We start from the raw sequence: 21318 nt of genomic DNA on the forward strand, positions 1-21318 counted from the left end.
TGAGAGGCATCTGCGCAGCGGCGTAAAGCTTGACCCGATTCTCCCCGCTTCTTCGGCACGCCCCGAGCCTTCTCCCGCTGAACGCTGGCTGCGGACCCTAAGGGGCTTCCCGGCTACATAAAATGAAACCGGCTGCGACCCGTAGTGGTCTGCCGCTGGGAGGGATGGGATTTGTAGTTTTCAGTAGCGGCCAGCTGCGCCTCTTTTCCTCCTCTTCCCTTCCTCCAGGCTTTAACGTCTGGGGACCCAACGAGGCTTTTCCGATGCAAAACGGCGAAGTATGTGACTCTAGTCATTCCCTGGTTTCCCGCTACGACTCATTTAAGCATTCTGTCACGAGAACATCTTCAATTAAAAATTAGGTAAGCTTGGCCATAGTAACCTGTTTGCACCTTTCCGAGGCGTTGTGAAAACCTTGCCTAAATCCGTGGCAGAGATGTCAGGCTACGAATCCTCCAGCCTGGAAGGAACCGAAACAAATATTAAAGCGTTTTTTATGCCAAATGCTATATAAATGCTGTTTTTCCTTATAATGATTGATAGGAAAGCAAGGCTCAGAGAGGTTAATTTTCCCAAGTTTCAAAGGGAATAGGCGCGGGAGCCAGGATTGGAACACGGGTCTAGCTGGTTTAAATATACTTCAGTGTGAATCCCATGCGGGCACAGAGTTTTTGTTGTACCCTCAGTTCCAAGAACAGGATCTGGCACTAAGTACCTTCAATATTCGTTCATTCTACAGCTTTTACTGAACACCAACTATGTGCCAGGTACAGCTGTAGACACTTGGGATATTCAGCAAACAAAATAGACGAAGATCCCGATCCTCAACCCATAGCTACCTTGTAGTAGAGGAGACAGAACATAAGCAATAAATATCATAAGTATATAGTATATTAAAAAGTAATCAAGTGCTGGGGAGGGGGGAAGCACAGCATGATAAGGGAGGTGAGATGATGCATTTTTAAGAACCAACAAAGAGGTGGGGGAGTTAGCCGGCAGATACTAGAGGGGCGTTATGAAAAAGAGCTAACACAAAGGTCTAAAGATGGAAGCATGTCTAGAACCTTGGAAATGGCAAAAAAATTTGTGTGGTTGGAGCAAAGTGAGAAGAGGAGATGAGAGAAAAGAATGTTGTTGTTTTTGTTTTGTTTTGTTTTTACTGATTTTTACTTTTAATGTAACAGGGAGTTATTGCAGGGTTTTGGGCAGAGGAGTAGTAACATCATCTAACTCATTTTAGAAGGATCTGGTGCTGTATGAAACTAGGAGGCAATGGTTGCAGCTGAGAGACCGGTTAGGAGACTGTTACATAATCCAATAGTAGCAGGTTCTCAATATATATTTTTTGTTCAAGTGGCTCTGGACTGGATCCACTTGTTCTACATTGTAGTTGGGGGACATTTGGCTAAAATTTAATCAAGTCTCTGGGTGGATTTCTTCGTATATTTCTTGTAATTGTTCTGTAAGTATAATATTTCTAAGTAAAATTAATTTTTGTCAAGATAGTGCAGGTTAAGTGTGCAGACCCTAGAACCAGAATTCAAGTCTATTACTCACTGTATCACTTTGGCAAAGTTATTTATCCTTTCTGGGCTCTAGTTTCCTCAGCTACAATATGGAGATAGAAATAAGTGCCTACCCCATACAGAGATGTTAAGAGTAATACTTTATAGGCTTGTACTAAGGTTTAATAGATTTAATATGTGGAAAGGGCTTAAAATAATGTCATGTCCAGAGTGAGTGAAATGTGAGTGTTAGCTCTTGAGCATTGGAGGGCAGGAAAAGCCTTTCTGAAGAGGTAACATTTAAGACTTTAGGGGGAAAAAGTATAAGGGATAATATGCTCAAAATATCTTGAAGGAAAAAATTCCAAGTGAGGAAAATATGCTACTGTTGACTTTTTTTTTATAGTCCTCTTTGGAAAGCTGGCAGTTCACTTTTCATCTCTGAACCTCAGTAACTGGGAATGAATCCTATTCAAGATACTGTCTCAGAATTGGGAAGCAGGACAAAGTGCTTGAAAAGAAAGTGCCAACAGCATCATTGCTTCCCTTGCTGATAAGCCAGTGATCAGGTAGGTAATGAAAGCATATGATATCCCTTCCAATGAAAATAAGTGGCAGTCCTCACATTACCAAATTGTCTGGCAGCAAGAAGCTCTATCCTGCAGACCCACCTTATTCGGTGACCTTCTCTGTTGACATGAAGAGCATAGAGAAAGGAGGAAGGTATCCCTGAATGGTGGGCGAGTTCTTAGAAGAGGTAATAGACACATTGGGTGGTTTGTTACACAGACAGTGATGTACGGAGCTTGCTGACTGGAATATGTCATTAGTCTTCCTTGCACAAAGCAGAAGACCTGGGCTCCTGGTTCTGCCGTTTATGTGAGTCATTTTAACTTACCTGGGCTTTGATTTCCATTTTAAAAATAGATCTCAAAAGTTCCTTCTAGCACTTTGTGAAGTGTGATTTCTAGTCTAAAAGCATAGGTCCCACAATGAAAACTGTTTGCTATTTTGCCCACAAACCTCTTACAGTTTTTCTTGTTTATGTGCAACTCCAGCATGGTACTTTGAAAAGTACTTTGAAAAGCCAAAAGACATAGGGGACATGAGAGCATTCTACAACTCTAAGCAGAAATCTCCATCTAGATGCACATGGACATATGGCAGAGCCAACCTGCCCTTGGCTTTCTTTCCTGAAGGAGAGCAGAATGACTGAATACCCCTAAACTCCTCTTTGGCAGTCAATGGAGATTTCCCCATTAATATGAGAACTCACAAAGACTCCAGGTGTTTGAAATAGGATATTTGAGCAGTGAAGAGAGCTGCAGACCATTTTCTCAATAAATTTTCATTATAGTTCAAGTAACCAAAATATTTACCAAGTTGGCCTTTCACCTGTACTATCCAACACTCTCAACTGCTTCCTCTGAGGTAGGTATTACTATTCCCATTCTATAAATGATGAAACTAGGGCTCGCAGAGGGTAATGAACTTGCCAAACGTCAGGGTTAGATGGCCAGTGCTGGAGCCTGATTTGATCCCAAGTGTCTCTTTCTGCTTCCCAGTATGCTACCATATTTCTGTACTCCAGGAGCTCCCATGTTTCCTTCCTTAGCTGTTTCTTGTATTTCCAAGGATACAATTGGCCTCAGCCCTCTAAGAGATTGTGGGAGTTCTCTGAAACAGGCATTGGTGAGCCACCTCTCCATTGGAGGAAAGCCACAGGGAACCTATGGTTATGGAGACCAGAGATAATGCAGATGAACACTTCTAAATCAGGATTCATGTCTAGAGTTGGGTTATACCTAGGAATAGCATTATACTTTACAAAGGACCAGCTCTACACCAGCAGCTGGGCCCTGAGCACTTTATATTAGCTCATGTATTCCCCACCATAACCTTGTGACAGAAATCTTAATTAGCCCCATCTTACAGACAGGTGACACTGAGGCCCAGAGAAACTTAACTCTCCCAATAGATACTCTCATTGATGAACTTTTTATTCCTTACACTTTTTACAAATGTATCTAGTTATTTGTTTTTCTATTTAACCTCTCCCTCTCCCCCTCCCCCTCCCCCTCCCCCTCCCCCTCCCCTCCCCCTCCCCCTCCCCCTCCCCCTCCCCCTCTCCTTCACTGTTGTAAACTCCAGGAGGCCACAGACCTTTTTTGTTTGGTTCAGCATAGTACCTGCCATAGTTACACATACTAATTCTGGAATGAATCAGCCCTTTAAGATGGCAAATCTTGAACTGGCCTAAAGACTGATCAGGTAGATTTCACACCTAGGAAAACACCCTTAACTCTCCCTTTCAAAACCCATTTCTAATAGTCGCTGGAACTGAAAATATCCTAGCCCCTTTAGGATCATAGCCCAGCTGCTGAAGGAAGTGGGTCATCCAAGTGGACGCCCCCGCATTTCGCTTGTAAATCTTTTCCAAGTAGCCCTGGTTTATTTACTCCGCTGGCCTGGCGGATAAGGTCCCTGCAAGCGCCCGACCCATTTGATCCCAGAAATGCACAGCCTGGCCTACACCCCTTTAAGGAATCGCCGGGGGGCTGGGCTCTGGGGGCGGGGAGGAGGGGAGCGGTTGGCCGCCTCGCTCTTCCGGGGTCTGGGATAGGGCGAAGGCCCAAGCCCCGCCCCCATTGGGGCGGAGCCACAGTCCGGTACGGGCCAAAGCTACCGCAGGTAACGTGGGCTGGAACTGGGGGGTCACAGGACCCAGGGTCTGAGGCGATTCTGGGAAGGGGCGGCCGCATCCTGTAGGACAGTGGACTCAGGCCGGGTGCAAAGCGCTGGGGAGACCCTCCTCGGGCTCTGGCTCGGCCATATTGACGGAAAGGAGGCAGCCTGTTCTCTCCCGACCCTGTCTGTTGTCCCCTGTCGCTGCCACGCGGGGATGGGACTGGGGGATGGGTCTGGCAGGTGTGGCTGCGGAAAGGCCCTGGCCATAGAAATTTATCCCACTGAGCTTTGGGCTTTGGGGACAGCAGTCTGTAGCTTTGGCCAGAGATTGGATTTATCCCTTCATCTCCCAGAAATCTCATTCATTTTCTTTTTTCATTCACTCATCCCTTACTTCTACTCTGTGGCCCATTGGTAGGTTCTCTGAATGAATCTGACAGCCTCAACGCTCTTGGAATTCAGTCTAGAATCTAGTCTAGAAAACTTTTAAGTAGATAATTACATTCAAGGTGATCCCTGAAATGATGGTGGTTCAGAAAGAGAAGGAAGTAAGTAACTTGAGGATGTAAGTGGAAAGCAACACGTCAGTTACGGTTTTACTGAGGAGGGTTCATTTGAACTGGGCTTTGGAGGTTGACTAGGGGTTGCTGGTTGACAAGAAGGGAAAGCACTGTTCAGGTAGGGGAAGCAGCACAGAGTGCAAGTTATGAAAGGGCGTGTCATGTTGGAGGAACAACAAATATAGCAAGAATAACTCAATATAGCAAGACATTGTGGAGGTGAGTTCCTGGAAAGAAGGTTGAGACCAGAAGGCTTTGGATGTGATGCTGAGGCCAGGATTTATCCTAAAGTTCAGTATTTCTCAGCCTTCTAAAATGTTTTATCTTTTGATAAACAAACATGACCTCTGAAAATTTATTTTGATATATGCTCTTCCCCATGAAAATCACAGCACAGAAAATTTTAGCCAAAACACTTCTATAACTGTGTTAAAAAAGTTGTGTCTATTTGTTCCCAAATATAACTTTATATCAAGGTTGGTAATGCTTCTTAAAATTAATGAGGTCCTAGATTAATAGGAAAGGTTTTAAAGAGGGAAGTGACCTGATATGTTTGTGTTTTAGGTAGAAAACAATCGTAAATGTCTAAAAAGTGCCTTTCTTTCTTGTGTGTAGGATACCATGAAGCAGCTGCCGGTGTTGGAGCCTGGAAACAAGCCCAGGAAAGCAACATGGTCTGTAAGGAAGGATTCAGACAGAGAAAAACATAGGTTTTTGTTTCATTTATAAGTAGTTTACTAACATATTTAAACGTCTATGAAAAAGGGTAGAGATGAAACTGTCTGCAGTTTCTGGTAATTAGACTCAAACTGTCTGAGAAGGTCTTCAGAGGAATGATAGTGGGGCAATAATTATCACAGAGCAGATGTTGATTTTATTAAAGTCCATTTACCAGGAAGAATAGGGCACTGACCATCTGGCATCCTCAGCTCCAACACTGTGTCTTCCCTCTAGGCTATGATTCATTTTTAAGATTTTCAGGGAATTGGATTTGGATTAAACTAGCATCACTGTTTCTTGGCTGCTTGCTCAGCCAACCCTTCAACAGCTATCACTGGCCTGACAGGGGCCGCTGCTGTGTAGGTGCAGAAGGTATAAAGGTGAATAGTCGCAGTGTAGTGGGGGTTACAGACTAAGCAGGTGATGGTGATGAAATGTGATCAGTGCTGAAGCAGGGCCCACAGAAGGCTGTAGAGAGGAGGCAATATTTTTGCAGGACCTTTGAGGAGAGTCTCTGATCTGGTTTCTCTGTGTCCACTCTTGCACTCTTTGCAACATAAATCTGATCATGGCATTCCCTAGTTTAACACCCTTTTGTGCCTCCCCATTGCTTTTAGGATCAAAACCGGAGTCCTTCAACTGGCCCCCTGGGCCCTGCATCATCTGTGCCTGCATGATCTTTCCAACCTCAAATCCCTTTACTCATCCTTTGTTCTCTCCCTTAAGGTGCCTTACACTGTCCCACTCAGGAACTGTATGTGCCGGTCTCTACCTGGATCACTCTTTCCCTCCATCCTTTGTCCTCTTTGCCCAATGAACCTCTACTCATACATCATATATCAGTTCAAATGGTCCTTCCCTCTCCCACCTCTCCTTACAGGGTAAAGTGCCCCTGTGATATGTCTATACACCCGGTACCCCTTTGTAGCGCACTTAAAATTAAACAGATATTTGTGAAATTATCTGTTTAGTGTTTCTCTTCTCAACTAGTCTGTAAGGCCTATGAAGGCAGGGATTTTTTTTTTTTTAATCTTATTCGCCATGTATCTGGATTGCTCTGTGCTCCTGGTTAGCTTATTTAACCTTTTCTAAGTTAAATAAGTCCTCATTTGTAAAGCTCGGATGATGATAATAGTACTGTCCTCAAAGGGGTTTTGTGCAGATTAAGTGAAACCAGGGTTGTAAAGAAGTTAGCAGCATGTATGGTACATTGTTAGTAATTATTCAGGTGGTAATGGGCTCTGTGAATCTGGACATCAGAAGAGAGACCTGGAAAAGAAATAGATTTGGAAATCATTGATGAATATATAGATGGGTGGTAATTGAAGCCCTCCATCGGCACAGATAGATATTGATCAGGTAAGCAAATGTAGACTGAGGAGAAGAGAATCCAAGGATGCTGAGGGTTAGGAGAAGGCTGGCGGGAAAGGAGTCAGAGAAGGAAACAGAAAGCGGCTAGAAAGGTAGATAGAGGACCAAAAGGGAGGGGCATGGGGCAGACCGGTAAGGAGACAGGTACAAGAACGAGGGAGGAATCAGGAGTACCAAATGCCAGAGAGATCAGATAAGACGGTCCTGAAAAATAGCTACAGAATTTTCTTTCCAACCAGGAAGCTTGAAGTATATTTTCTCAGCATTCAGAATAACTTTAGAGAGTGGAATAACTGGATCCTATATTTGATTTTTCCAAGTCCTAGCTTTGGCTTCTATCAGGCCAAGCTTTGTGAGCAATCTGGAAAAGCTCTTAGAATCAGTCAATTCTGGAGAATATTTCTTGACAGAGGGAAGCATCACTGGCTAGTGGCAAGTGCATTGGGACTCTAGGTTGCACTGTGATTGCACTTAAATCTCTAGCCAGCATTTACTGAGTCCTTTCCTGCACTGTTACAAGACTTCATCTTACTCTTCATAGGTTAGAACTATTGTTATTCTCATTTTACAAACAAGGAAGCTAAGGTTCAGAAAGGTTAAGTGACTTCCAAAAAGTCACACATCTAGAAAGCACCTGAACTGGGACTTGAAGTAGGTGTGTCTGAGTTCACAGATGGTGCCGGGACACACCACTGAACATTTCTGGGTGTCAGTTTCCCCATCTACCAAATGGGGACAATTACCAACCCAGTGCATCACCATTAGGTTAATGTGAGATGAAAGTAATGACAAAATTGAAAAGTCAAAGATTACGTGCAAATGGAGGTGCTGTTATTTGTCAGGGAAATGCTGCTTTGATGGATACAATTTAAAGTGGCTGTGTATGTCTGAGAGCCTTCATCCTGGTGAATATTTCATGAGGAATGGAAAGACACGCTTCTGCATGTATTTTCTGCTCAGGCCTCCTGAATATATCCTTCCTTTGGCAGGTACACCTTGACCCCCGGTGGAGACAGCCCCTGTGCTCGGGTTGGCCACAGCTGCTTGTATTTACCTCCAGCTGGTGATGCCAAGAGAGGGAAGGTCTTCATCGTTGGGGGAGCAGATCCAAACAGGAGCTTCTCAGATGTGCACACCATGGATCTGGGTAAGACCAGCATGTGCCCCGTGGCCAGAGCACGGGGCTGTGTGCCACCGGCCATGGCCAGAGCATTCCTAGGAACACCAATTCAGACCAGATAGCAGAGTTTTCCTCTAAGAAAGTGAACTTCCCTGAGAGGTCCCTAAAGTCTCAGCAGACCCCGGACATCCACCTAACCAATACCTCCTTGTTTGGGTGGGTGGGTAGGTGGGTGGAATCCGTATGGAGCCCTGGACATCCAGCCATTCATTCATCAAATATCTCTCTGGGAGACATTGAGGACTATACCTCCTCTTCCATCCACATATCCAGTTAATCATCAGGTTTTAAATATTTCTCTATTCCTCTGTGTCTTTCCATTTCCACTACTACTACCACTGGTAGTCCAAGAATTGTTCTCTCTCAACTAGATATTAACAACAACTTCCCCTCTAGTCTCCCTGCTTCCAAGTTTATCCCCTGCACAGTGCATTTTCCATCTCTACCTAGAGAGTATTGTCTAAAATACAAGTCTGACTGTGTCACTCCTGCATTTAAGCCTTTCCCAGCTTCGTTTCTTGGCTGTCCCAAAGCCGCATTTGCTGCACTGAGTATCCTTCAGTTCCTGAACACATCTTGAACTCTGGTCTCTAAACCTTTGTATGTGTTCCCTCTGCTTGAAGGTTTCTTCCCTTTCCTCATCATCTGCCTACTGTACATCTTTCAGGTTTGTGATGTTGTGATTTATAAGAAATAAATCTTACTTGGGCTTTTCCCACAGTTCCTGGCTCACAGCTCCCAAAATCCTTGGAATTTCCTAAGTATTGAGTGTCTTGTTATATTCATGAGGTGACTTTTGGAAAGCACCTGAGGATGGGGGCTGGTCACCAGGAGATCCAACCAAGTGATTAGAGGGTTGCAACTTTCATTCCTACACCCGCCCTCCCCCCCAAAAAAACACTCCAGGGAGGAGAGAGGGGTTAGAGGTTGAATGAGTTGCTAATAGCCGATGATTTAATCGTGCCTCTGTTAGGAAGCCTTCATAAAACACCAAAAGGACAGGGTTCTGAGAGCTTCGTGTTGGTGAACACGTGGAGATGTGGAGAGAGTTGTGCACATGGAGAGGGCACGGAAGCTCCCATTATGCATCTCTTCCCTCTGGCTGTTCCTGAGCTATATCCCTTTACAATAAACTGGTGCTCAAGTAACATGTTTCCCTGAGTTTTGTGACCTGCTCCAGCAAATTAATCTAACCCGAGGCAGGGGTTCATGGGAACCTCTGATATATAGCCGGTCAGTCAGAAGTCCAGGTAAAGAAACAGAGATGGGGGCAGGGGCTGAAAGTTCCAACCCTCTAATCATAGGGTTGGTTCCCTTGGCAACTAGCCTCCTCCTTAGAGGCTTTCCAAAAGTTACCTCATTAACACAAACTCAGGTGTGGTTGACAGGGGCTTGTTACAAAAGACCTTTGTTGACCTTATCGCTTAGGAAATTTCAAAGGTTTTAGGAACTCTGTGCCTAAAACTGACGAAGATCAAATATATATTCCTGAATAGAAATCACAATGTCACAACCACCCTCTGTATTTCTAGTGTCCTGTACTTTCCCATCCTTACCTCCTTCACAGCCTTTATCTCATGTTTTTCTTTGTCTTCTCCATAAGAGTACAAGCGCCTTGGAAATATCATTGTGTCCCCAGCCACTACCATAGCACCTGGCACAGAGTAGGTACTTTCTAAGTATTTGGATGGATGGATGGATGGATGGATGGATGGATGGATGGATGGACAGACGAACAAATAGTTACTACTATGTGCTATGCACAATGGCAGAAGAAAACTGGTGACTCACATACATGTTCTGTTAGGTCCATGTAATGTTGCTGTTATTGTTTTAACCTACGTTGTTTACCAATTAAATGTGCAGCAATCTCCATATAAAAATTAAAATGGTTTGGCTTCTCTTGATAATTTTGGAAGATCTGACATCGGTTGGCCTGTATGTGTCCCTGTTCATGGCAACAATTATTTGGAGCTGGGTTGCCGCCTATCAGTGGGGCTCTCGTGCTCTGATTTGCTACATTCCTTCCACTCCTGGATAGGCATTTGAATTTCTACACCCTGCACTAGGAAATCAAAGGTAAATTGAATCTCTTCCACGCCTCAAAAAGCTAATTGTCTAGTTTAGTTACATCTTTGTTGTCACCTCTGACTAGCGTCGTGACTCTGGCTAACCCGTCTGAACCATCTGGGCTTCAGTGTCCTGTAAAATGGGAATGGTAACTTGCTTCATTTGGCAGTTGTAATGATCCAACAAGATAATGCCTATGTAAGTGGTTTACTAACTAAAATAACTAATGGGTTAGGTATTATTATTCTGTGATCTTGTTTTAGCCAGAAATCACTTAGTTGCTGGTAATAGAAACTCTCTTAAACCAGCCAAAAAAGGAGGAATCCAGGGGTAGGAAATACAGCCTCATCTCAGGAGAGAAGTGAAGCAGGACATGGAAAGCTGTCGAAAATCATCTACTTTCACTCTCTTTCTGGGGAGATCTGCTTCTTCATGAAGATGTTTCATTCTTCTCTTCTCCATACTTTGGGTTCCTCTGCCTCTCCACACACGGTAGAAGATGGTCACCCAAATCCAAGAATCTGTTTGAGTTCCAAATTCTAGGGAGGGAGGATCTGATTGGCCCACTTGGAGTCAAGTGGCTACCTTTGACCCAATCAGCTAAGTCAAAAAAGTCAAGGTGTTAATAGTACAGACAGGTCTTCTGGGTTCTACCCCTGTGGTTGGGAGAGTGGGGGCAGTTTCCATAGAAGAGAGTTTGTGGACTCAGCAGATAGTCCCCAAAGTGTCTATTTTATAACTTTGTGGAGTTTGACCACATTCCCTTTAAAAGTGATCTGATGGTTGTTCACTTGCGCTTTTGACCCTCTTCTCCTCACTACCCTCCCCTAAGTTTGCCAAGCAATCTAAGCAGTTGGCTACCCCAATCTAACACCTGGCTGAAATGTTTTCCAGGAACACACCAGTGGGATTCAGCCACTTCAGAGGGCCTACTGCCCCGGTACGAGCATGCCAGCTTCATTCCCTCTTGCACACCTCACATCTGGGTGTTTGGAGGTGCAGACCCGTCAGGAAATCGAAATTGCCTACAAGTTCTGAATCCTGGTAAGTAGCCAAAGGTTATTTTATTTACATACACACACATACAGAAACCCAATTCCAACTTCATTTCCTGTTCCAAGATCCATTTGGATTGTATTGAATTATCCATTTAACTTTGTTGACCTCATAGAAAATAGGAATTTTAACTTCTAAGCAGAATCTGAAAATAACAGAATTATATCTTTTCCTGATAATATGTATAATTATCAACTTCTTAAAAGCCAAAGCTTCAGAGAACAACTATGCCAAGTGGGAATAGCTATCCCCAGTTCCAGGGGAAGTGACTTTCCTAAAATCACCAGTGAGTCGATGACTTAGCCGGTCTAGAACCCAAGTCACCTAGATCAGGAGGGCTCAAATGGGGGCAGTTGTGCCGCCCCGCCTGGGGCACATTTGGTCACATCTGGAAACTTTTTTTGGTTATCACAACTCAGGGCAGTGAGGGGGCAGTTTACTACTGGCATCCAGTGGATAGAGGCTGGAGATACTGCTGTACATCCTGTAATGCACTGGAAAGCCACCCACAATAATCAGTTACTTGGTCTAAAATGTCAATAGTGCCAAAGGTAAGAAACCCCGACCTAACTCCTCCTAGTATATTTCTTTTACCCAAAAAGTGCAAAGTTCCTGACAAGTCCCATTTGCAGTTTTATCACAGAGGAGGTGGTTTAGGAACATCACTACTGAGAGGGTGGGAGCTGAACTTGTCTTTTTGTCAATTCAAAAAGTGTTGTTGCTTTCTCTTTATAAATGCAATTTATATTCATTATAAAATATTTGAAAAGCGAAAGTAAGTGGACAAAAGCTATCCACAATCCTATGACATTAAGGCTATTAACATATCTGTGTACTTCCTTTCTGTCTTTTCTCTGCCTTTTTATAAGCCTGAGGTCATACTGTTTCACCCTTACACCACTGTACCTTTTTCCTTTTAATTTCACAATCACTGTGTAAATAGGGCTCCCCTAGTGGTACGGCGGTAGAATTCTCACTGTATAAATGATTTCCTATTAACCACGGGACTTTGTTAACATCACTTTTAATGGTTGCATAATACTCCATTTTATGCCAATACCGTAATGCCCTGTTTTTTAACATTTAGGTTGTTTTCAGATTCTTCTTTTTTTTTTTTTAATTGGGAAGCATTAGGGAACAGTGTGTTTTTCCAAAGCCCATCAGCTCCAAGCTCCAAGTCAAGTCGTTGTCCTTCATGAGCCATCCAGCTGCCCCAGTTTTCAGATTCTTTTTTTTTAAGTTTTTTCTTTTTTTTTTTTTTTTTTTTTTGGTGGGGATGGGGAACGGGATATTATTGGGGAACGGTGTGCACTTCCAGGACTTTTCCCAAGTCAAGTTGTTGTCTTTTCAATCTTAGTTGTGGAGGGCGCAGCTCAGCTCCAGGTCCAGTTGCCGTTGCTAGTTGCAGGGGGTGCAGCCCACCCTGCAACACCACAAGGTCAACTCCCGCAACCTTGTGGTTGAGGGGATGCACTCCAACCAACTGAACCATCTGGGAGCTCAGCGGCAGCTCAGCTCAATGTGCCGTGTTCAATCTTAGTTGCAGGGGACGCTGCCCACCATCTCTTGCAGGAGTCGAGGAGTCGAACTGGCAACCTTGTAGTTGAGAGCCCACTGGCCCATGTGGGAATCGAACAGGCAGCCTTCAGAAGAGAGGAGCACGGAGCTCCAACCACCTGAGGCACCGGGCCGGCCCAGTTTTCAGATTCTTGCCATTATAAATAACAAAGCCTTGAGCCTCTTTGAAGTCATTGGCTACATTTCAAATTATTGTCCTATAATTCATGCTCAGAAATAAAAGGACTAGAGAAAACATGGTGAACTTTAAGACTTTTGATACATGCTACCAAATTGCTCTCCAGAGTGCTTTTTCCAACATATCCTCTCTCCAGCTGTGTTTAATAGTGCTTGTTTCACTCCTGACCAGCATTGAATTGATCATTTTTAAACACTGCTAGTTTGAGAGGCAAAAAAACTTCTAATTGTCTAAATATGCATTTTGTGAATTACTAGTAACTTGGACATTTTTCACATGACATCAATTCTTGCCCAGTCCCTCTGTCAACAATAAATTTATTTGCACAACAGTTGGTCTTCCCTGTCATTTCAGGATAGTAATAGTTCCTACCTTGTTAAGTTTGGCAAAGATTTAGATGAACCCAATTCCTGGCACATAGTTAATGGTCAGTAATGGTTGTTGTGTTTGGCGTAGCAATGGTTTGGCAGGTGGAAATCCATCTGGAACCCTGGCCTTCTGATTTTCAATGATGTCATTTATTTAAATAAAAAATACAGTGAGAATTTGGAAAGCCTCTGTCAAAGGAATTGATTTTCTACCAGATCCTTTTTTTCTCCTAGAAAGTACAATTTGACACTATGCCCAGGAAATACAAAAAATGTAAATGAATCATTGTAGTTGTTTTGTTACCAAGGCCAAGTCCGTGAGATGGCCTAGGACGCCTTTGTGATTATTTGTGCCAGTGTTTGACTTGGCAGCAACACAATTCCAGGATCTTGTGACTCTGGAGGTTATACACCTTCTAACTCCTCCTGCAATCCAAAAAGCTCCCTGTCATGCAGGGTGTCAGGCGGGGTCTCTCGTCCCGCTCCCCACGCAGAACATAAGAACGCAGAACATGGTGAGGCCAAACAGGAACACCCACGGAGCCATAGATAGGGGACTCATACTACTATAGTCTCGCTGGCGGCTGGGCTGGAGACACAGGAAGCAGGAGCCACATGATCTGCAACCTTCCATTCACTTCTCTGCCAACCAACCAACCCCACTTGCTAACTGCAATCCGCTCTTGCTAGCTCAGCCACCATCGTCTTGCTAGCCCCCATCTGCTGCTAGCGTACCCATGGCAGTTATATTAGTGGCCAGTGGCTCACTGGTTACAGCTGACGGCCAACTAGCCACAGCTGATGGCCATCCAGTCACAGTTGATGGCCATTTACTACCTGAGGCAGCACCTTTCCACGTGAGGCCGAGAGCCTGGAAACTGCACTCCTGGCTCTGTCCCCACACTCCCCAAGATCTGTAGTTATAGAGACAGTTTTGTTTTGCTTTGGACATAGGCTGAGACCTGTTTGGTCTCCAGGTTCATGTTTGAGTCCCACACGTAAGGCAAATGCTTCATGGGGCACCTTGTGTATTGAGTGAAGACCTGCACAGGAGGCACAAAACGTGCCAGGCAAGAAATACGTCTTGGTGTGTTGTGGTTGGAGCGAGTGTGGGAGTCTTGACAGATCTGAACTCAACCCCTGCGCTGCTACGCACAAGCACTGTGACCTGGGGAAAGGACTGAAATTTCCCGAGCTTCAGTTCCCTCCTCTGCAAAGTGGGGATACTTGCTACCCACCTGCCAGGTTGAGTGAGGATGGTGGGGCTGGCAGAGTGCTCAGGACTGACTCTGCACCAGGAAGGTGCTCAGTTAATGCACCTGTTTCTATAAAATTCATGCTTCGTTCTACAAAGAAATAAGCTTCACTACACCTACGTGGGTGGTGAAATTTTATTCTCAAATCAGAAGAGTGGAAAATACGTAGATCTTGGTGTTATTGAAGCAGAATGAGAATTCCAACTCACCCGTTTATTAGCCATGTCACCCTAAATGAGTGACCACATCTATCTCTGCGTAATTCCCTTATCTGTAAAATAGGAAACTAATATTTATTTAGCACTTGCTGTTTAGTAGGAACTAATTACTACTGCTAAACCTGTAATAACATTGTCTACTTTCTTTTCATGGCTATATATCCGGGTAAATTTGGCACATTTGGTCTCTAACATCTAGTGGGAGTGACTTTTAGCCGATGTTGGCTCCTCTGAATGGCACAGGGCACAAGTCAGCAAAGTGGAAGAGGATTCAGAAAGGGTGTTTGAAAGCTTCTAAAAACAAATTAACCTCATTGTTAATTGCGCTTGTGGTTTTTCAATCTTGGGGATTTGGGTATATCTGGGCAAATTCTAAGGATTACCCCCTACCCATCTTTGACTTGGGTGGCATGAGGTCAGTGCCTTGACCTACACTGTCCCCCTGGGGGTTTGGGGTTGGGCAGTGACCCTGCCTAGCCCCAGAGTCAAGGTCAGAGGCCCCTCAGCCTCAGTATTTTGGATGCCTCCCTTCTCTCTGGACCAGAAACCAGAACTTGGACCACGCCAGAGGTGACCACCCCCCCACCATCCCCAAGAACATTCCACACATCATCGGCAGCCATTGGAAACCAGTTGTACGTCTTTGGGGGCGGAGAGAGAGGTGCCCAACCTGTGCAAGATGTGAAGCTTCATGTGTTTGACGCAAGTATGGACGGGCAGGCACCTCGGGGCTGCCTTACGTGGTCAGGACCAATCTGATCTGCAGCTTACCTGATGTAGGAAGCAGAGGTTAGAAAATGACACCCTGGTAGAAGGTCTCACTTCTAGACCTCTTCAGTATATCCCTTAGCTGATATCATCTTCCTACAGCTACGTTTGCATTTAAAAAGGCATAAATGATCAATGTAAAAATTTTGAACAGTATAGTTTATAAAGTAAAAAAGTAAAAGTTTCCTCTTTAGCCTTTCTTTCACACTCCCCAGACAGAGGTAAATAACTGTTAGCAGTTCCTAATGTCTCCTTCCAGATTTTCCTATGCATTTATAAATCATGCACACGTATATATGAACATGTATGAATTTTAAAATTATTCAAAAACGTAAAACACATATATGGAATCAAATTATAAATACTGTTCTGCAGCTTACTTTTCCAGGGGGTAAGGATGGATCTTAGTAGTTGAGAAAGCATGAACTTTGAAGCCACATGACCTGGACTCAAGACCAGATCTGAGCTATAATTTCTGTATTACTTTAGTTACTTAATCTCTCTAGGCCTCAGTTTGCTGATCTGTAAAATAGAAATATTAATAGGGCCTACCACAAAGAGTTGGAAAGATTAAATGAGATGATGTGAATATATAACACAGTGCCTGGCACATAGGAAGCACCTAATGAATATTAACATCATTAATATTATTCCTTCATTGACTCACACATCATGGATGTCTTCTAAGCACCAATTTCCTTGCACAGCCTGTCCTTCTGTGGGTATGCCTTATTTTCCAACGATTGACTTTTTGCTGTCAGTGTTACAGTGAACATATACATTAATTTTTGTACATTTTACCGCATCTATATGGAATACATGCTGAGAAGTGGAATTATTGGGTCAAAAATGGTATGAATATTTAAAATTGTGAGACCTCTTGCCAAATGGTTGTGTAAGGAATATTTATTTACATTTTTTCCTCTTAGTAGGGGCACTTATGAATAACACTGTACAAATAACATGTAACCAAAATAATTCCCATCCGTGTTTTTCAGGAAAAATGCAGCCTTTTTTGAGAAAATGCAATAAGCAAAATTTCAAACTTACAAAGTGAAATTGGAAGAATTAAGACACAGCATAGTATGACTTTTATGTTTCAAAAAAAAAAAAGGGGGGGGGCTTTGTGATTCCTTTAAAGTACTTCTAAAATTTTTAAATAATATTGTCTTTGAATATGTAAAACTATGAGGAAAGAGAAAAAATATGTATGTGTATGCATGTATAGTGTGTCTGTGTGTGTGTATGTGTGTATTTTCAGTGCATTATTTCCAGTCTTTTAAAAAAATTTTAAATAGCAGAGATAATTCTATATGGAATATTTGTATCCTGTATTTTTCACTTAAGCATTTCCCCTGTAATGACCGAGTCTTCAACATTTTAAGAAATGCACAGTATTCTATGACTGTGGCAATAACAACCATTCACCTGTTGTTCGACTGACACTATTTCCAATTTTCCTCTATTACAAACAATGCTGTGATAGACATATTTGTACATAAACCATTTCAGATGATTTCAAATTGTATTCCTTGGAACACTGGCCGCTCCATGTACAACCTGCAGGCACGCCACAAACGGTAATTTAAAGATAAATTGTTTGGCAGGCCTTTGTCTCAAATAATTTTTGCAGCATTCCTTTAAGACTTTTATGGTATGTTGAAAGGATTAATTTCCCCAAATTCTTTTTTTCCCCCTTTCTTCCGTCGTCTTCCCTCCCAACTCCCGTTCAAGCCGTTGTTTCTCAGTCTGGTTGTGTAGGACAAGCTCCCCGGCCCAGGTTGGTATTAGGAGCCTTGTGGCTCCCCACGGCTGAGGCAGTTGGTCACCAGGTTGCCAGTCCTCGGCCAATCATTGGTGGGCCACTCACAGCAGCTCTTGCAGGCCTCCGTCCACTCACAGCGGCACTGTGCTCATAGCAGCTCACGCCGACCTCCGGCTGCTCACGGCAGCCCAGCTCCAGGGCTGTTGTTCACAATCTTAGCTGTAGAGGGCGCAGCCCACTGGCCCATGTGGGAATCAAACTGGCGACCTTGGAGTTAGGAGCACAGCGCTCCAACCACCTGAGCCACTGGGCCAGGACCCTCCCCAAATTCTATGTGTACAATTTTAAAGATAGGAAGGGTTGCCAACAGGCAGAACACATTTGCACTATTAAGATAATATCCATGTTAATAACTCATGTATTGAGTGCTTTCTCTGTGCCTGTGCTTGATGTACATTATCTCATTTAATCCATACTTCCACCCTGAGAGGTAGGTATTGTCAGGTATTGTCTTTATTCCCATTTTACAACTGTGGAAACTGAAGCTTAGAGTATTAACTGGTGCAAAGCCACACAGTTATTCAATGAAATAAACTAGTTGTAATTCCAAATCCCATGTTCTAACTGTTACCCCATACTGCCACTTCAGGAGGCTCTGCTGGCTTTAAAAGTAGTCTGGTTTTTTTTACCATGCTTCCAGCAAATCAATTAAGAATATTGTCTTGAAAAACAAAGAAGATTCTAAAGGCCTGCCAGAACAAGGAGATTTATTCTTTGTAATTCTGAAGCAGTTCTAGATTCAAACTTTAAGGAGGTCTTTTTTAATTCAAAGGAAGGGATGGTTTCCTAATGCCCAGTAGAAGGGCCAGGCATTACTAGGTAGTGAATTCTCCAGCCTTGGAGGTGTGCAAGCAGAGGCCACATAGGCTGTAGAGAGAGGGAGGCCTGGATTGGGTTGGTGAGCTGGAGTGAATGACCCCCAACGTCACTTTCTTCCTAGAGCATCTCTGCTTGCTGGGAGGTGAGGCTTGGGTGTGTTTCTCATGTACTTGCTTCAAAGCTTTGTCATCTGATGTCAATAAATTTACTTTTCTAGACACTCTGACCTGGTCACAGCCAGAGACACATGGAAAACCTCCATCCCCCCGGCATGGTCATGTGATGGTGGCAGCAGGGACGAAGCTCTTCATCCATGGAGGCTTGGCAGGGGACAAATTCTATGATGATCTTCATTGCATTGATATAAGTAAGTAGGGTGGAGGGCACGAGGGCTTGTCTGCTTAAATGAAATAAAATGTGCTTTGATAGAATACAGCCTTGCACTTAGGTGTGGGTAATTTGACCGCCAGCCAAATCTTCACTACATTCTGTCAATAATAATAATCATCATGACAATAAAAGCAATTGTTACCTGAGTGTTTTATATGTACCTAGCCATTCATTATTTTTCCAACAACCCTGCTCTTTCTTAAAATGCATTATACTTTGTATTCCCCAGTAGATTTCTTTCAGGCATTAACCCCACACCCATGAGAGGCATGGACAACTTCTAGAGTGTGTCTGGAGATGGGTGACCAGAACTGTCATGCTAAATAGTTAAAAACACTAGGAAGAGGAAAGTTAGGGAAAACATAAGAATTGTCTTTAAGTGTTTGAAGGGTTGATATGCCCTAGAGAGCCTCATTCTGGGTCATTCTTTCAGACTATGAACTCCCTTAGGGCAGGGACTTTGTCTCTTATTCCCCAGTGTGTTTCCAGCACTTAGCACAGTGTCTGGCAGCTGGTGGTGACAAGTGCATATGTTAATGGGTAGATGGAGAAACAAATGAATATGTTTAGGGTTGGTTCAGACTATAAGAATTGGAACAGTGGGCAAAAAGCATGAGAACTGCTGTGCAGTGCATCCGGATACCTTGCCAAACAGTGGGTTCTCGGGCGTGGTGACATCTGAGGCCAGGTGACCCTGGCTGGGATTCTTGCATTGGCTAGAATTTTGGCTGGACTGGTGATTCTCCCTTCCAACTTTGGACCCCTGCCTTGAATTGACAGATGGAAAATATCTTCACAGAAGCATTTCTTGTAGGCAGTCAAAAGGGGTTTTAATGCTTATTGTTACAAAAAAAGTCCTTTTCCCTTGTGGTGAGGAGCTGCTTTTTGACTCTTGCCACCCCCCACTCCCCCCACACTCCCCACCCCGTTCCTATCCAGGTAGTTCTCATACCCAAAATCCGGTGATTACTGCCTCATTTAAATGCTTGTTTGAAAAGATGTAAATATCCCTGCAGAGATAGGTTGGGGGTAGGTGCTGACACAGCAAGTTACAGTATGGCGAACACAGGTTTTGGAATCAGACCTGAGCACAATTCTAGCTCTGCCACTTACTAACTGTGGGATCTCAGATAAGTCTCTTTCCCTCTCTAATCTTGTTTCCTTATCGGTAAGAAGAAAGAGGGTAGGCAGAAGCAATGGCAATTTTAAAGGGCTGTTATGAAATTTAAGCACGCAAGATATTTAAAGTGTCTGGCCAGCAATTGCAAAGTTGCTTTGTAACTTTCTAAGATGTTCGTATTTAACACACACACACACACACAGACCCTCACCTACTTCTGGGCTCCAACAGCTAATAGTGACAGAGACCAAGATAGTATCACATTCCTCAGTGTGCTCCAAAGACCACCTACATCAGAATCTCCTGGGATACTTGTTCAGACTATAGATTACTCTCTCCTTGGACGACCCAAACAGCATTTCAAGCTCCCCCAAGTAATTTTTATGCACACTAAACCTTACTTTATTACCTCAGAGCTCCTAGTGAATGATGTTTAGGTTTGTGAACTGCAGGAGTATGATAGGTAAGTTTGAAAGCACGTTCCAGACGATGTGCCCAAATGATTTCTTACTCTTGGCAGGTGATATGAAGTGGCAGGAGCTAAGTCCCACCGGGACAACTCCCACAGGCTGTGCTGCCCACTCAGCTGTGGCTGTAGGGAAACACCTGTATATCTTCGGAGGGATGACTCCCACAGGAGCACTGGACACAATGTATCAATATCACATAGGTGAGCAGGTGTTCCCTGTGGGGCTTTAAACAAAAGTGACTAGTTTTTGAAAAGTACCAATGCTTTGGTTTTTCAGTTTGGTCCCTCCACATCTAAATCCAAAGGAATGAAAACCAGAGTTTTAGAGAATGACATCATTAAAACAGCATCACTGCCATTAGTTTTTGTTTTCTTTTTTTCCTTTCATTTCCTATCTTTTGGGGCTCTGGTGATGCAGCAAATCACTGAGCATTGCTGGAAATTTCTTAACACCAAACTTTTGTGTTTTTCTCCCCCCTCGAATAGAAAAGCAACATTGGACCTTACTTAAATTTGATTTTCTACCTGCTGGACGATTGGACCATTCAATGTGTATCATTCCATGGCCAGTGATGTATACTTCTGAGAAAGAAGATTCAAATTCTGCCAGTGTAAACTGTGATGTTGAGAAAGGGGATTCCACTGATACAGGAATGACCCAGGCTTGTGACTCACAGGAGCGAAGTCAGACTGACTCACTGCTCTGTTTTGTCTTTGGTGGGATGAATACAGAAGGGGAAATCTACAATGATTGTATTGTGACTGTAGTTGACTAATAAAATCCATGTTTTTATTACTTTTAAATGTCATTTACTTTCAGAAAGGTGAAATGAAACCTTAGCTGTTTTACACCTCCAAAATATTTTCTGCACTATATATATAGCCCTCTTGCTGTTATCTACTTTGGAAGGTGAAGAAGTGAACAGGATAGCCCAGTGCAAAATGCTCTATTATATAAAGGGTTTTACCAGCAATACAGCCTCGGTGAGATTGGTTGTTAAACATACTAATCACAAAAAGGTTGGAGAATCATTAATTGCTAGATACATGAGCTATAGAAATCGGGGAGTAGACATTTACAGGTTGCAGTGTCTTTTTAATATTCAGTAGCTGCTCCTCAGAGGTGCAGACTTGGCATTTGGTAGTGAGAGCTATTAGGGACAGGGAAGACTGACCCTT

General features: G+C 43.5%; 1 protein-coding gene across 5 annotated transcripts; it reads left to right on the forward strand.

Annotated features, from left to right (window-relative positions):
- Position 1: 1 nt before the first annotated feature.
- Positions 2-20940, forward strand: RABEPK (Rab9 effector protein with kelch motifs). Of its 5 annotated transcripts, XM_081067590.1 has the most exons (10): positions 2-362; positions 1912-2074; positions 2863-2936; positions 5369-5427; positions 7834-7991; positions 10989-11138; positions 15293-15454; positions 18378-18527; positions 20191-20340; positions 20626-20940. In XM_081067590.1, the coding sequence occupies exons 4-10, from the start codon at positions 5375-5377 to the stop codon at positions 20913-20915; spliced, it is 1113 nt and encodes a 370-aa protein (XP_080923716.1). In that variant the 5' UTR covers positions 2-362; positions 1912-2074; positions 2863-2936; positions 5369-5374; the 3' UTR covers positions 20916-20940. The 5 variants fall into 5 exon arrangements, with proteins under 5 accessions (XP_080923716.1, XP_080923715.1, XP_080923717.1 ...); XM_081067589.1 differs by lacking the exon at positions 2863-2936 and having other exon boundaries at positions 87-362; XM_081067591.1 differs by lacking the exons at positions 2-362; positions 1912-2074; positions 2863-2936 and adding an exon at positions 4164-4196.
- The last annotated feature ends 378 nt before the right edge of the window (positions 20941-21318 follow it).

Source organism: Rhinolophus hipposideros (genome assembly GCF_964194185.1).
Source record: "Rhinolophus hipposideros genome assembly, chromosome: 11".
NCBI lineage: Eukaryota > Metazoa > Chordata > Mammalia > Chiroptera > Rhinolophidae > Rhinolophus > Rhinolophus hipposideros.